Source organism: Seriola aureovittata, chromosome 1 (genome assembly GCF_021018895.1).
Source record: "Seriola aureovittata isolate HTS-2021-v1 ecotype China chromosome 1, ASM2101889v1, whole genome shotgun sequence".
In the NCBI taxonomy this organism is placed as follows: Eukaryota; Metazoa; Chordata; class Actinopteri; order Carangiformes; family Carangidae; genus Seriola; species Seriola aureovittata.
Window position 1 is genome coordinate 3,125,564 of NC_079364.1, and position 16,157 is coordinate 3,141,720.

The following is a 16,157-nucleotide window of genomic DNA, read 5'->3' on the forward strand; positions in this document are numbered from 1 at the left end:
TCAGTCAAAAGCTCTGGAGTGATTAGTGATTATAATGGACATATTTTCAGTTTAAACTCAGTTGCACCTACGGTTCCTTTGTAGCTGCATAAAGCATATAATAGTAGAGATATTTTTTGTTACACTTTCTCATCAGTTCTAAGAGAAGGAATATGTACATAAATAATGAAGTAGTTATTTTCTAAGCTGATTTTAGATTTAGTCTTAGTCCTGAGATCAAAAGTCAATTTCATCCTCGTTATTTTTAGTCGAAGTTAATCGACTAAATATCTGGACATTTAAGTCTCGTCTTTCTTGTTCAGTTTTAGCCATCAATGACACTTGACGTTTTCGTCATCAAAATATATTTCCCCAGTTGAATTTAGGCTAAAAGAATAGTTATTAGAAATTAGCCTCAAAGTGACGGGTTGTATGATTAAGAATGCAGCTTTGCAGACAGGATGTGAGCTCTGATGTTGTTCATTTCAGACATGAAACATGTTCTGATTTGCATATTTGTTTTGAACAAACACAATTCAAGAAACCAGGCCCACGGCTGAATGAAGCGTGCATAGAGTCTGTGTAATAGACGCCAATTATAAAGGCAGTCAGCAACTACAATCGTAACGTCTCTGACTGCGCCGGCGATGCCCAGCTGTTTTAAGACATTTCTGAGCCTTTTTAAATAAATGAAACTTTATATTTGCGATGCGTTTGAAAGATTTATGTGTTCAGTAGGATCAAATGAGCGTGAGAGTAGAGAGCCACAGACAGGGTGAGGAAGTCGGACAGAAAAAAAGAATTGACTGATGAATTGTTCCTTTTGGTCTTTTCACAATATTTTTTGATGAAAGCAAAAGTATAATGAAAGTAGGAAGATGCCAGCCGTATCCTTAAAGTACAACATCTTTCCACCAAAGTGATGAGTAGCCACTGAGCTTAAAGTGACTGAGCTTTAGTTGAATGACACAAGGGACAGCGGCGACAGCAGAATACTCCAAAAAAAGATTTTAATCATCATATCCACAGCACATGTACATGAATATTCACGTCCATATGTCATGTTATTAGCAAACACAGCCACACCAGGCGGGACACAGCCACACACACATCTTATCATCTCACGTTATTGCGCTCTTTGAAATGACCCTGTCACTGTTTATCAAGTTTGAAATGTGTCATTCATTTGTTGGTGTGCATTTCAGGAGCTGATCACCACCTTATACATCGGCTTCCTGAGCCTGATCTTCTCCTCATACTTTGTCTACCTGGCAGAGAAAGATGCGGTCGACAGCAGCGGCTCCGTTGAGTTTGGAAACTACGCTGATGCTCTGTGGTGGGGAGTGGTAAGTGTGTGTGTGTGTGTGTGTGTGTGTGTGTGTGTGTGTGTGTGTGTGTGTCAGACCTGGTCCAGTCACTATTGTTAATGCCATTGTTTGACATTTTGGGAAGTACACTTGAGATGAGAAGATTGATTGCACTCTCATGTCTGTATGGTAAATATCAAGCTGCAAACATGAGACCGTTAGCTTAGCTTAGCATAAAGACTGGAACCAGGCGGATACAGCTGGCCTGGCTTTGTCCAAAGGTAAAAAAAAATATCTACCTCCAGCACCTCTAATGCTCAATTATTCACATGTCAAGTCTTGTTTGTTTAAACTGTACAAAACACGTTGTTTCCCCCTGCTTTCAGTCTTTATGCTAAGCTAAGCTAAGCTAATCACCTGCTGGTTGTACCTTCATAATTAATGGACAGATGTGAGAGTAGTATGAATGGTCTCAGTTAACCCTCAGCAAAAAAGCATATTTGACAAAATGTCAAACTATTCCGTTAATTAATAGTTAATTAAGTCAACTTTAGTATTTACATAAATATGACTTATTTCAATTATTTATTAAATTCGTATAAATCATTTAAGACAAATTATTATTACTTGAAATAATTGTCAATGATAAGAATTGATTCTGATATCACATGAACGTATCACAGAACTATTTTTTAATTATATCAACACTGACATAAACTGTATTATGTTTCGGTTTCAGAGAAAGTTTGATTGACTCTTCTTCTACACATTGTTTTAGTAACACTCTTCATCTCTGCCAAAAGTGGGATTTTTCCAGAAAACACTGACTTGTTGTAAACAGTATTTTGGCAAGTGAAAGGTCAAATATAGACCGTGTTTTATCTGTACTACTGTTGTTACAGTAGGAGTTGTGTCAAACCCCTTGGGCCCATCTTGTGGGCCGTTAATACAAGCAGCAAAACAAGTAGTGTGGAAAATACAGGAGGAAAATTTATTTTCAGACAGTAAGTCACAACCCACTCTGCTTCTTGGAAACTTCAGGGATTCTGATATTAAAAACACACACACACACACACACACACACACACACACACACACACACACACACACACACACACACAGCAGAGTTCGAGCAACTTCATTTACAGTATTTACACACAGGAGTTTTATCAGGTTTGAGTCCGCTCACACACTTACAGTCTGCATTGGGAACTCTAAGTGCGTAAAGATGTAAATGAGAGTCGGAGCAGTGAAAAAGGTCAGAGTTGTAGTTGCAGGGTCAGCGAAAACACAGAGGCCTCGTGCACTTCAGTAAAGACTCAAAGCAGATTGGTCGTAAACCAGCCACAGCTGTTGTTCGGTCTTATAGGTCAAGTCCAAGTGAAGTGTGCTGACCAGTAAAACACACATTTGAAAAAAGATTTTCATAAAGCTGTGTTAGTAGTGCTTTTACTTCTTTAATCCTTCCACTGTTTTTTTCAATCATAATCTGATTTTCTTCCCAATTTTAGATTGTAGATCTGTCTATCTATCTATCTATCTATCTATCTATCTATCTATCTATCTATCTATCTATCTATCTATCTATCTATCTATCTATCTATCTAAAAATCAAAGGGCATTCCCATCAGCCTCAGTTCTACTTTGTGTTAAGTGGTAGCCTGATTAGCAAAAGTTAGCCTGCTAACACACTAGGCTAAGGTGCCGAACATGTATGTTAGTTTTTACAGGATGAAACTACCAGATTGAAGCCCCTCATGTTCATTCCCGTGTTTTTTTCCAAGGTTACCGTGACGACCATCGGCTACGGAGACAAAGTGCCACAGACCTGGATTGGAAAGACCATTGCGTCCTGTTTCTCAGTCTTCGCCATTTCCTTCTTCGCCCTGCCCGCAGTAAGTGGAAAGAGAAACTGCTGATCCGCGGCATATTTCAGGCTGAGGTTTCCTAGATCTGTTCACAGTGTTGCTGCATGCTGTGTTCAAATTATTGATCCTTCTCTAATGTTTCCTGTATAGCGAGGGCCGGCCCTGTGCAACATCTCGGGTCCTGCACTAAATATCTCTCAAAGTTGAGAAATACAGTCTCCATCATTAGTTATTGCTTCATTCTTTGGTTCAATATTCACAGTGTCGTGTATAAAATATCTAAAATAGTTTTTCAATTTGCAGCCCTCACATTTCAGAAACCGTAACCGACGAATATATATTTAGTTGAGTAAAGACTTGTGTGATTAACATTTTAAACTATTGATTTCTGTGAATGAACAGCATTAACCGGCACATTATTCTTTAATTCTGAATTAACTGTGTGTGTATTTCTGTCTTGTGGATCACGCTGCTGCCTGTAAGTGTGTGTGTGTGTGTGTGTGTGCTGATCGAAATGAATTAATGAGCAATATCTCTGCTGTGCTGTTGTTCACAGGGAATCTTAGGCTCGGGCTTCGCCCTGAAGGTGCAGCAGAAGCAAAGACAGAAACACTTCAACAGGCAGATCCCTGCAGCTGCCTGCCTCATTCAGGTATTTGGCCAAAAAAATGCGAAAACAAAACCACAGTACAGCGGGGGTGCCGGATTGTCTCAGAACCCCAGTCTCATTACTGAGACCATCCTTTCATGTAGCCCCTTACTTTCTTTCTTGCATCCTGTCCGACCAATTTCTTGCTATTTTTATGCCCCTCCAGACTTCATGGAGATGTTTTGCAGTGGAGAACTTTGATTCGGCCACATTCAAGATGTTTTTGAAGAAGCGATCCAACATTCCCGCCTCGTCTTTGACTTCCCCCAAGCCCAAGAAATCGGTTAGTAATCATCCTATAGATTTTACCGTAGCTGCGTCTCACACTGAGTTTGCAGGTTATTAAGCGCACCAAGGCAAAACGAATGCAGTCTGAAGCAAGAGCCCTGCAATAGTGTAAATCCTGCTGTCATGAAGGTTGTAATGTCTGTTTGTTTGTTTGGTCTTTTTTGTTGTGAAAACTGTTTTGGAGGTGTTGACTCAACCTTATGGTATTTTTGAAGGCTGTAGTTTGTGTTGTCTGTGATAGTTGTCAGTGTTGGTATGAAAAGTGTGTTGGGGAAAAATAAAAAAATCTTAAGACATTAAGGCAGAACAGGGAAGAAATAACAGCCAGCAGCAGTTTAATATTGATATTGATTATTCAATATGACTGTTCCTTGGGTACGAGATGAAGCCTGCTCTGATGCATACATTTTAAAATGTTGTTAACATGTCAAAAGTGTTCCCTCCAAAATATGCAGGGACTCACCTTAAAGATGCAAAATGAGTATATGGAAATGTAAATGTAGATTAGTGTTTAAAAATATATATATATATATGCAAAACTTACTGTTTCTGTAACAATAAAAAACAAAAGGTATACGTTTGCATGAGGTGGTTTTTCAGACTAATCCTCAAAGCAATATTTTTAATAATACTGAAACGGAAACATCGGATCATCCCTCAGGTAGCCAGTGCAACCGAGAGGCAGGCCGCTGGAAATCCATCGTCTCGAATAATTGGAATGATATCGCAAAAGGAAAAAACCCAGCTTTGTTCACATAACATCACACTATTCACAGTTGTGTTTTTGTCGATTTTCTAACCAGAAAAAGCTTCTTTTTTTTTTGTTGTTGCACAAAACAGCGATGGAAACGGCGGCTGTTGTGTCTCTCAAATGTCAAACAAATGCCCATGTCCCTCCGCGGAGAAACGCTTTGCTGTGCTAAGGTGTTTGTGTTTCTTTGGCAGGTGAAGATAAGGAGGAAGTTGAAGAGCACCGACAAGGACAACGGTCTGACTTCTCCCAAAGTTCCCAGCATCACCTTCGACTCTGTGTTTGACAGTGGGAAGGAGCTGAGTTCGGATGTTTACAGCACTGTGGGCACAGCAGGTACTAAAAAATGGGACAAGCTGTACAGTGTGCTTATGTCTGATGCAGTACGTTCACTTTAATCAGTGTGAAGAGAACTCTGTTTACTGCGCAACATATTTAAGAATACACGTCTCGGCTGTTGCATGGATGTTACAGTAGATAGGACTCATGCATTTTGATGTTAAACCAGTTTCATACAGGGTTTCATTAAAATCAGAATAAACACTCTCAATGTCACGCATAGACAAGAAATGACCAAAAGAAAATGTTTAATTTGAACTTCAGTCGTAGCAACAGGAGGGGGGCGGGGCCGAGTCCAAACATTAAAGATGGATGAGCACATTGCAGCAATAAAACGTGAGGTTGCATTGATGAGATACGAACTCCGGCGGTTCACACAACATGCGGTACTGCTGCCTCAACAACGGAGAGCTGAGAGTGTGATCCGTCCAACTTTCTTTTTACCAATGTGTCTGCCTTCAGCGCAGGATGTTACTGCGACCGTCAAACATACTGGAACTCAGTGAAAACAGCGAGGGGAACATGTTCAGGGCTTAACCATCTTTTTATGGACAGCCCTGTCCGCCGTTTCTCCACAGTGTTGAATCGTCGTTTCTCTTTCACATGCGTCCTGCACATCCCACATGCTCTGATGAGCGGTTTCACATAAATGATAAATGATGCCAACATTCAGCAGCTGCTGGATGCAGTCAGATACGGGGAAATATGGATACATGATACAGATGCAGGAAACGTACGATGGTAATCAATTCAGCACTACTACTGCTGCTTACGCCCGGCTGCCGGTTTATAAGGTTTTATTAGAAGAATACTTTTAATAAATAAAAGTGTCCTTCTCTTGTGGATTTGGTCACTTGACAAACTCTTTTCCTGTTATATGATCGTCTCTTAGCTTTCTGCCCTTTTTTTTTTATCTGTGTCTCTTAATCTGCTTCTTTCAATCAACCTAACTGCCTCTTTCCTGGCTTGTGTCTTTTTCCCGCCCTTGGTGTTCTGTCTGTGGACCCGGTCTTAGCTGGATCCCACACTCTGGGAGGATGTGGTGAGCTGCTGTTAGTGTCCATGTCCTGCACATGTCCTTAGTACAACTCACTGTCCTCTCCTTCTGTAACAGTCTCCTGTGCACTCACTTTGTTTTTCTGCTATAACAGCATGTTTTCTTTCTATCAGAGCGTGCTCGTGTTACGTTGTTTTCTTTATTATACAACTAATGATAATAAGATTGCATTCTAGGCACCACAGTGTTTGGCTAACATTGTTGTTGTCACTGATGCCCCTGTGTCAACATCGATGCCGTCATCATGTTTGTGTTTCAGATCGCGAGCAGTCCTGGACGTCTTTATCTTCCCTGCAGTTCAGCTCGCCACCTCCAGGTAACGCCACCCTGTTGATACCGGTGTTCTTCTGCTGCCGTGTCTCTCCAGAGGTGAAAAGCTGCATCACATGTTCAGGTGTCAGGTGTCAGGTGTAGTGTTAACTTAATACCTCAAGCACTGGGAAGAGGAGGACTAATTGCTGGAGGTGTTAGGTAGATCTGTAATACAAGTTTAATAGAAGTTCGGATTCTGTATCAGGAAAATTATGTGAAGTCAAATGACTTTTTCTGCTCGAGTTTTAAGTAGTTTTTTTGTCATTATGTGTGAAATATCACACAAACCCAGCAAGTGGCTAATGCAGCTCTCTGCGCTCTGTAATGGAGGAATATCAGTCAGCCTTTTCCGGACTTGTCGTTGACACCTGACATCTGTCCTGGTCGACACAACCGATCGTTCCACTCAAAGTCCATTTAAATCAGATGCATTTTCACACGACAATGTTTTTTCTATTTTCACTCGTCAAAATCTTGCATAAGACCAGCTGTGTCGCACCTGTCGAGCTGGTGGCGTTTCAGCACACTGCAATTGCAGGTTCAAACAATTAATAGGTTTTCCCACACAGTCTCCCACGGCAACCTGCTGTAGATCTGCCACAGCTGGAGATGGTGACAGCATGTGGAGCTGCAGTTATGGATTTCAGATGATTGGATACATCCAGATATCCCTATATATATATATATATATATATATATATATATATATAATCTGTGCTATATATATATATATATATTTGTGTGTGTGTGTTTCTTTTTTTCTTTGTTTATGAAACTGAAACTCACACCTGACCCAGCTTTTTCTTTCCCTCTCTGCACACAGTTAGGTTTCTCACAAGTATAAAGTAACACGTTTTTTTTATTGCCCTGTTACAGTTTACATCAGTTCCTCCAAAGCATGAGACAACGCAGCCGAAAATACACATGTAGCCGATTGGTCGTGTGTTTTTTGTGGCAACCACAGTATCAGACCCTCATAATAAAAAAACACCTTCCTCAGTGTTGGCCACACAACTGTGTCTGTAAACTCTGATATCTTTTTTCCCATCTGAAAATGACAGTTCTGTCATAATCCAAAACAGAGCTATGCATAGACGGGGTCACTGGTCACACAAGGTCACGGTGTTCCCACAATGAGGGGGCCTTCCCCAAATCATCAGGGATTTGGAGAAGCTACTTCAGCACTTTCTTTTTCGTATTTATTTCAGCCGTTAACTGTGTCTGTGACTTTGAGGTCAGTAAGCTGATGCAACATACACGTATGGGCTCATTTGTTTCTCTTAGCCCGTTGGGCGTAGTGGGATAGATGCAACAAGACAGAGCAATTAAATGAATTACACAATAACTCCAAGGCCAAAGCTACAAACAACAAACCAGCTTGGAACAGAGGCAGCTCCGGATGCACAGATACATTGATAACTATGTGTGTGTGTGTGTGTGTGTGTGTGTGTGCAGTGAAAAGAAACCCTGGCCTCTTGGATGTCCACTCCCCCGGCCCCCTCCGGAGGAACTGCAGCTTTGCAGACGACCTGGAGCTGGAGGCAGAGCGAGACAGTGAACTGGCTCCTGCCGCCTCAGTGTCACAGTGAGTTCAACCGCTGCTCTGCCGTTGCATTGATGCTGTGTTCATGTGAGAGTGTACGTTGTGTGTGTACATATGTATGTATGTATTTTTTTTTTTTTGTTATTTGTAATTAACCTTTGCCATATGGCAAACCCCAGAGCGCCCCTGTCTGCTGGGTAATGATTCTCTTGTCGGGAAAAGCACTTGTGCTTGCTGAGGCACTCGCCCAGCGAGAGACTGAGAGTAATATGAGGAAATGAGTGTTAAGTAACTGCAGTGTAATGTAAGAGCACAGTAAGTGAAACAAATGGAGCGACAGTTTTGACCTGTGGGACTTACTTTCTGAACAGTAGGGTAATGATGCAGAGTGGGAATTTCATGCAGCAGCGATGTTGGCAAAGATCACTCTGTGCTCTGCTGACTCCAAAATACGTAACCAGCTGTTTCCACAGAGCACTGCCGCATCAAATCCCATGCTAAAATGAGCCATTATGAGATACAACTGGCTGTTTTGTCCATGACGATAAAAACCCAGCGTTTAAAAAGCTTGAAGCAGGTGCTTTGCTTAAAGTTTGTCAGATTTCCGTGTGAAGTCTTGGATTTTTAAACTGAATTGCAGATTCAATTCCAAATTTTTCACATTGCCTCCAGCTTGTTATGAAGATGGATAGTTCACAGAAGTCGTATTTCTGCAGCTGCCGCGTTTGTTTTTGGTAAAATGAAGAGTTATTGAGATATTTAGGGGTTCTAACAAAACCGCTGCACTTCAAGTAACAGACAGCAGACATGGCCTCTAAAGTGAAGCAGGAAGGTGGGCGGGAGGCAGAAGTTTACAGCTTCTTTGTTTCTCAGTTTGTATTGTTTTGTTTTTTTTAAGACCATAAGCAGGAGAAAACACACATTATGCACCGCAGGGGCAGGAAGCCAAGGCAACACACCTCTCCTTGATAGTGACAGAAATTTAAATTGAAATATTAAGACACAATTTCCACCAGACCGGCAACTGTGAGAGTGTCTGAAAAATTAGCATCTTAGAATAAAGTGCTTCATTTTAAAGATATGAAATAGGCTTGAAAAGTCACTTTCCTTTTTCTTTCATTTCACATCCGAACAGTCTCAACCATTTTTATAATAAACAATCTCAACACTTTTGAGCAAGTGAACCGCGTTAACACATCCTTTTCCCTTTCCCTTCCCTCTTCCATCCCACTTTTACCTACTGCGTCTGGGGCGGCCTATCACTGACCTCTGACCTTTGGTATTAATGTTAATAAATAAGATAAATGTGGTGGTGATGGGGGGTGTTTCTTTGACACCTCACAGAGCACATTGTTGACATTTCTTGATACAGTGCTAATTTTCCAGAACATTATGAAAAGCTGCATTTGAAAATCAGCTCATTGTGTTTCCTGTGAAAAGTCCATTATGAGACACGCAGACGTTGTTCCTCTACATTCTCATCCCGACTGGATCCGACAAAGAGCTCGCTGCTCTCTCCCTCGCGCACTCCGCCGGGGTCACAACCCCTGATGAGGAATAGATCCTTAATGATTCGCACAACATAACAAGAGACTGAACGTACGACAGTCACTCCACAGTCCCACTGACCCCGACAATCGCCCGTCCTTTGTTCTTATACTGTAACTCAAAGGGAGCCGAGTCATGAGGGAGAAGCTTTTGATGTGGACGGAGAATTAATCACGAAACTGCGCCGCTCTCACACACTGTGTATAAAAAGTCTGCACTGAATATTTCCCCTAAATTGATAGAATTTGCGTTTGAAGGCCGTGTCAACCGTCTATTCATCTTTTCCTCAGTGACACCTGTTTTCACAGCAGGAAAATAAAGCCGAGGTCTCAAGTTGGTTTCTCTGACACTTCTGTTTTATAAGAAAAAAAATAATTAAAAAAATTAATTGCAGTAATATCGGTACATTTCCTCAGGAGAAAACTCAGTGTAACATGAGAACATTCCTGTGAAACTCTTATCCGCAGATTGACGGAGTCGCACCGAAAAGCCATCCGGGTGATCCAGAGAATGCGCTATTTTGTGGCCAAGAGAAATTTTCAGGTGAGTATGACACTATTTTATTGAAACCAACATTTACTTATTGGAAAATAACAGATTTTTATACATAAAAAAACTTCACATAAAATCAACTAACCCCTGTGTACTTTGAGCAGACTGAAAAACAATTTTCTTATTGACTTGCATGTTTTTCAATGTTGACATTTTGGTAATCCAATTAACCTGAAATTGATTTATTATTACAGTTACAGTTGTTATTTGGTGTCTACACGCAGCACCGAGCTCAACCGCAGAGACTGGCGTAGGTGTAAAGAGGCTGAGCTTACACTAACAGCGAGTGTTGCAACAGTTTGTGAACTGAACAAATGAGTGAGCAGAGCTTCGATATCTTAGATTAATATTTGTCACAGCGTGTAGTTAAACCTGCTTACAGGAGCTGTTCCGGTTCAGATATAAAACTGACATATTGTTATTGTGTGATAGTGAATGCAACGTGCTGTATGTGCAGAATTAAAGTATCTGAGCTCTGAACCTCGCCGCTCGTGTAACGTACCTGACCACCGTCGACGTTAATGCATGACCACCCACACCAAGAAAGATAACCATAAAGATAAAAGTAAATATGTGGTTTTAGAGTCCGCACCACGAGTGTCTCTGCGATGATAGCGGTGAACGATATTGTTGGCGTTGCTACAACAACAGAAACACTTACAGCCTAATCAAAACACATCAGGGCGTCACGTTGAACGCCTCACATTCAAAAAATAAAATAATTAAACCAGTGTATGAACTGTAGCCCTCGGGAATATGAAGGTGTATTTGTTGCACGCAGCGGGCGGGGGGGAGGTAGGGGAGGGTGGGGGGGCTGTTTGGACTTTTTTTCCATCAGCAATAAAGTGAAAATAAACAGCATCTCTCTCCTCACCGCAGTGATGCTGAAAGACGCGCAGCACCACGTCTCTGTGTCACAGCAGCTGCTACTTTTCAAATTGTTTTCTTATTATTTATTTATTACTTGAACTTTTATTGTTTTTTCAGATAGACCACATACCAAAGCAAATACTTATAGCACAAGGTGAGAAAAACAAACTACAGGGATCACACGGAGCTTAGTGAGATGAGGGTCTATACAATACAGTGATACATTAATTAAATACATAAATAAGAACGGGCTGTTTATGTTACTTCAGGAGTATGACTTTCTTATTCTTATTATTTATATTCTTATTGATAAGAACGATAATAAACAAAAGCTAAATCAAGTTCAGCCGTTGCTGCTGCCTCTATTGTGTAAGCTAATTGATGGTTTACAGAAGGTTATCAGTGTGGATGCATCGTTATCGTTATCGTTATTTTTCTCGGTGTGGCCTTTCAGTGACATTATTTTCCAAGAGAAAAACAAAGCTCTAATGTTTAGGAGAGATAAGTAAAGGTTTTATGTCTAAGAAGAATTTGAAGATTTTCAATGCAGCTGCTTTTCTGTTGCAGCAAGCTCGTAAACCGTACGATGTGCGAGATGTGATCGAGCAGTACTCCCAGGGTCACCTCAACCTCATGGTGCGAATCAAGGAGCTGCAGAGAAGGTAAACTGCGTCACTAAGACGAGCTTCAGATGAATTGTATCCCCTGAGTAAAGCATGGGGACATATGGTGGACGATGGTTTATTCATTTATTTATTTATTTGTGCAAACAAGAGAGAAAAAATAGCAAGTAGAGGAATAAGAGAGAAAATACAGAGCTGAGTGTGTAAGTGTACGTTCCTCTGACGTGAGCCTCCCATTGTTTCTCTCAGACTGGATCAGTCTTTAGGGAAGATAACTTTGTTCCAGACAGGCTCAGGTAATGAATCACTCCACTGCTCTTTCAAAAATATATTACAGTAACTGTGGAACAAACCGCAGTCCTAATTCCTCCTGCCTTTTTATTTACTTGACTGTTGTCTCCATCTGAAGACAGAGCCAGAGACAAAGGCACCAACTCCATCGGGTCCAGACTCAACAGGATGGAGGACAAGGTGGGATTTGTGCCATTTCAGTGTGAAACTAGAGCGATATTCGCTTGTTGTGTACAGTTTAAGATCTTTCCTTTTTGTTTGTTGAAACAGCAGCCAGAAATGTACACAGTCATGGTTGTTTTTAGAGTTTTAAAAGTTTCTGAAAATATAACAAATGAAGTTTCTCTCTAGAGGATATTGACATGACCGTGTCAGTTTCACTTATCAAAACAAACTGAAATTGAGAATAGTTTTGTATAATGCAACAAAAGACCCCGTCTTTTGTTGCATCATTATTATAACTGTCGTCAGGCCCGGCCCTGTGACTGTGGATTCATTTATGAAACTTTTAACAGCTTGTGCCAGTTCTGCAGTGCAGAGAGAGAAACCTTGAGTTTGTTTTTCTTTCAGTTCTATTTAGAAAAATCAAAAACATTAATCAAAACCCAACCTCCCTCCCCGTGTGTGCCTTACACTCCTGCCTTGCAACCATGTATAAAATTATCAATCAAGATTAATTTCTGGTCGAACAAAATAAAATGTTTTTCCGTTTCACTTGAAATCAGACGAAAACAAACACTGTGGTCATTAAATAGACCTGTCTCAATGAGGCTTTCTTGAAATGTAATTCTGATCTAATCATAACAGACAAATACCCACAGTTCATCTGGTCACTTACAGGTTGATTCAGTTATAATCTTCACCTCTGTTTGAACTCACCAATGAACTGTTTCCAGTCCGGTGTCAGTGTCTCGCTGTGAATGCTTCGGTCTGTCACATCTACTTTAATAGATAACACACATGGACCAGATGCTGAACCGCATCGCAGAGTCCCTGGGCTTCCTGCTGGACCAGAGGGACACCGGTGGGAGCGAAGTGGAGTGCGAGGGTGGCGGCAGGCCGAGGCCACGGCTGGGACGGACCTCTCATGTCCTCCCCAGCCAGGACAGTCTGCCAAGCTACGACCAGCTGTCTTCATCACCTTCGTCCTTCTCCTCCAACACAGCGGCCGGCCCCAACACCAACACCAACCCCCCCCTCAGCACCACAGCCAGTCAGGATGAGAGCTGCTGAGACCTGACGCCAAACAGTATCTATCTATCTATCTATCTATCTATCTATCTATCTATCTATCTATCTATCTATCTATCTATCTATCTATCTATCTATCTATCTATCTATCTATCTATCTATCTGTCTATCTGTCTATCTGATCAATGCAGCAAATATTGATTGGCAGATCTTGCAGCTGCTGAATGTTGGCATCATGATATTTATGTGAAATATCTCATCAGAGCACGTATGTGTGATATATGGGACAAGTGTGAAGAGAAACAACAATTCAACACTGCAAAGAAATGATTTCCCTGTTGGATTGTTGTATAGTAGTTATTATAATAATAATAATAATAATGATAATAATAATAATGATAAACTTTATTTATATAGCACCTTTTTAAAATTAATTTATGAGGTGCTTATAAAATAAAAGCACATAAAAAATAAAATGAAACACAATGTTAAAAACATTAAATAATACAAATACACTAAAAGAGAATAAGTATAAAAGGTCTGAACTGTGCAAAGACCGTAAATATAAAGCACCAAGCTGCTGCCTTAAGATTTCTTATTTTTAAAATGTTTTTTTAAGAGATGTAAGCGTAGTTACTGATCTAACCTGAGGTCAACAGGCACACTCTTCTGAATGTTATACTTGAGATGTATAGAGTGCTGCAGGAATGAATCCCTCCCCTCGTCCTCAAGTCTGTTTATAATTGGTTTATTGTTAAATGTCTGCGGTTAACACATTGTCACGTTTTATTCTACGATATTAAATGCGTCAGTTCATACCCCGGTCACGATTTCTTTTAAGCTTTTAAATCTCTTCATGAAGGCCGGTTGCTAACGAGAGGCTCGGTGAGACGATGGAGGTCGTCACGGACGTTAAACGTCATCACAGCGAACATTTGCTCCACACCAGTCCACCTTCACAGCCTCGGCTTTTGTAGACGAGGTAAGAGCTACATCAAACTACAAGGGGGGAAATTCAGCGGTGGTGACGATGAAGTCATGAAACCACGGTGTAGTTTGTTTAGAAACCAAACATTTGCTTTTTTACTTCCATCTCCAAAAGTTCCAGATCTTATTTTCTGCAATAATCCAAAAGCCAATGTAAAAATCCCACTGGCTTTTTGTGGAGGGGACCGGTGTGATGCTAACTACCGGGTTAGCTATAAAAACATCATCCCTGCTGCACTCTATTCAGGTTAAAGCCAAAGACTGCTACTGCCACGGCATCGAGAACTGTGATTCAAAGTCCTTTATTCTTTTGACATAAATGTAATTACATCCGTCTTCGGGGAGAGGTTATTATTTCAATACTTCACTTGAAAAGTTTCAGTTTAATCAAGTGCTTTTTTTTCACAGATTTAATTTCACTTTTTTTTTTTTTTTGTAAATGTTTAGAGATATTCTTCTGTAGCAATAAAAGATTATTAATTATTTCCAGGTGTTTATGTAATGTGTCTGGTGCCTTCAGGGCACATCGCTGGCTAAAACAAATTAGCTTAATATTTCAGGTTTCAATGAGATTTATTCATTTTGCCAGAGGTGGCTCAAAACAAAACATTATGTTTTTTAATCATTTCTCCTCAGTCAAATAGATGCTTCACTTTTAAAACCATTTGAGTTACAGTTTTCTCAATTATCATGTTTCAAACCTGTGGCAGCAGAATTTCCTTCATTGTGGTGAGGGTGGGGGCGGGGCTGTCGTGTCCCCCACCGACTTATGGAAATGGCCAAAAGCATTGATAATACCGTGTTCTTTACACACGTGACCTTTGGGGCGGCAGATGGTGACCTTTTCCCCCCGCCGGCCATCCGTGGGGTGTCCAGGCATTCCTTCACACAAGTGGCCCCGTGGAGAAAAGGCCCAAATGACCATCTGCCTCTGTTGTCCACAACAATGGGCCCCACCCTCCTAAAGTGTGCTGAGGGCGCTCGGACCTTTGTGCTGACCATGAGTTGGGTGAGGGGAGAGTTTCATTAGAGGGAGGGTGTGGAGGTTTTAAAAAGCCCCCTCACCCCCCACACACCACCCCCCACCCACTCAGCCTGGTAATTAGGGCTATTTTGGGTACAGAGGAGGAAACCAGTAATTAGCATAACAGTCATAAACACAGAGGATCAGTCCATCCAAAAGAAAAAAGTGGAACTAAACAACATAACTGCTTCGGTTAAACAGTTACAGCAAAGAAAGAAAAGATTATATATCACAATATAATAAAATGCTAATTGCTAAAAAAAAAATTGACATCAATTAATAATGATTTATACTTTAATCCTTTCAACCCGTGCGTTTCCGAATCTTCAGTATGTCCTTCATATCAGATTAATGAAACTTAATCAGTTATCACCTTTCTTGTTTTTTTTTTTTCATTTAGCTTTTTCTAATTTGGACGATTTTGCCGAAGCTCATGCAAATGAAAACAGTTTCTCTTCCAGAAGTAAAGTCACAGCGTAGGTTTTAAGCTAAGCTTCAACAGGGTCATTATCACAAACACATCACAGGTAACATTTAAACAGGAAAAGCCAATCATGTGTGGACATATACAAAGACTTCCATTCATTCAGCAGGAGCATTACTATAATATTAACTGACACAGGCACTGAAAGCTTCCTTCACTGACGATGTACTGAGCGGCTTGTGGTGTACATCTTTAAAAGAATTTAATTAGGTAATGGGTGGGGAACCCATGGGACCTTTCGGACCCTTGGGGTAGTTTGATTATTGATTTGTCGACTGGTAATGTAGGAACGAACCCGCTGGAGCAGAGAGTGAGATCATCCCGTCCCTAAGTCAGAAATAACACACTCAACGCTGTTGTTCTTGTTGCCACTGAGTCGTTTAAAGATGTAAATGTGATGTTTGCTTTTTCTTTTACGCCCGTGTGTAAATATGAACACGGTGGCACACAAGCAAACATGAGCCGGAGCGAGAGTAAACTGGGCACATGTCGGT

The 16,157-nt window shown here is 40.8% G+C and overlaps 1 protein-coding gene across 1 annotated transcript in view; it reads left to right on the forward strand.

Moving 5' to 3' along the window:
- The window catches only part of kcnq1.1 (potassium voltage-gated channel, KQT-like subfamily, member 1.1), a 35,702-nt gene extending 21,064 nt beyond the window's left edge, over nt 1–14,638 (forward strand). Inside the window, exons 6-17 of the mRNA XM_056371913.1 lie at nt 1,185–1,325; nt 3,071–3,181; nt 3,711–3,806; nt 3,970–4,086; nt 5,037–5,178; nt 6,498–6,554; nt 8,006–8,135; nt 10,109–10,184; nt 11,631–11,725; nt 11,936–11,982; nt 12,096–12,157; nt 12,929–14,638. Of these exons, the coding sequence (XP_056227888.1) occupies nt 1,185–1,325; nt 3,071–3,181; nt 3,711–3,806; nt 3,970–4,086; nt 5,037–5,178; nt 6,498–6,554; nt 8,006–8,135; nt 10,109–10,184; nt 11,631–11,725; nt 11,936–11,982; nt 12,096–12,157; nt 12,929–13,210 (1,356 nt within the window). The 3' untranslated portion in view covers nt 13,211–14,638. The remainder of the gene's footprint in view (nt 1–1,184; nt 1,326–3,070; nt 3,182–3,710; nt 3,807–3,969; nt 4,087–5,036; nt 5,179–6,497; nt 6,555–8,005; nt 8,136–10,108; nt 10,185–11,630; nt 11,726–11,935; nt 11,983–12,095; nt 12,158–12,928) is intronic.
- Nucleotides 14,639–16,157: the final 1,519 nt, after the last annotated feature.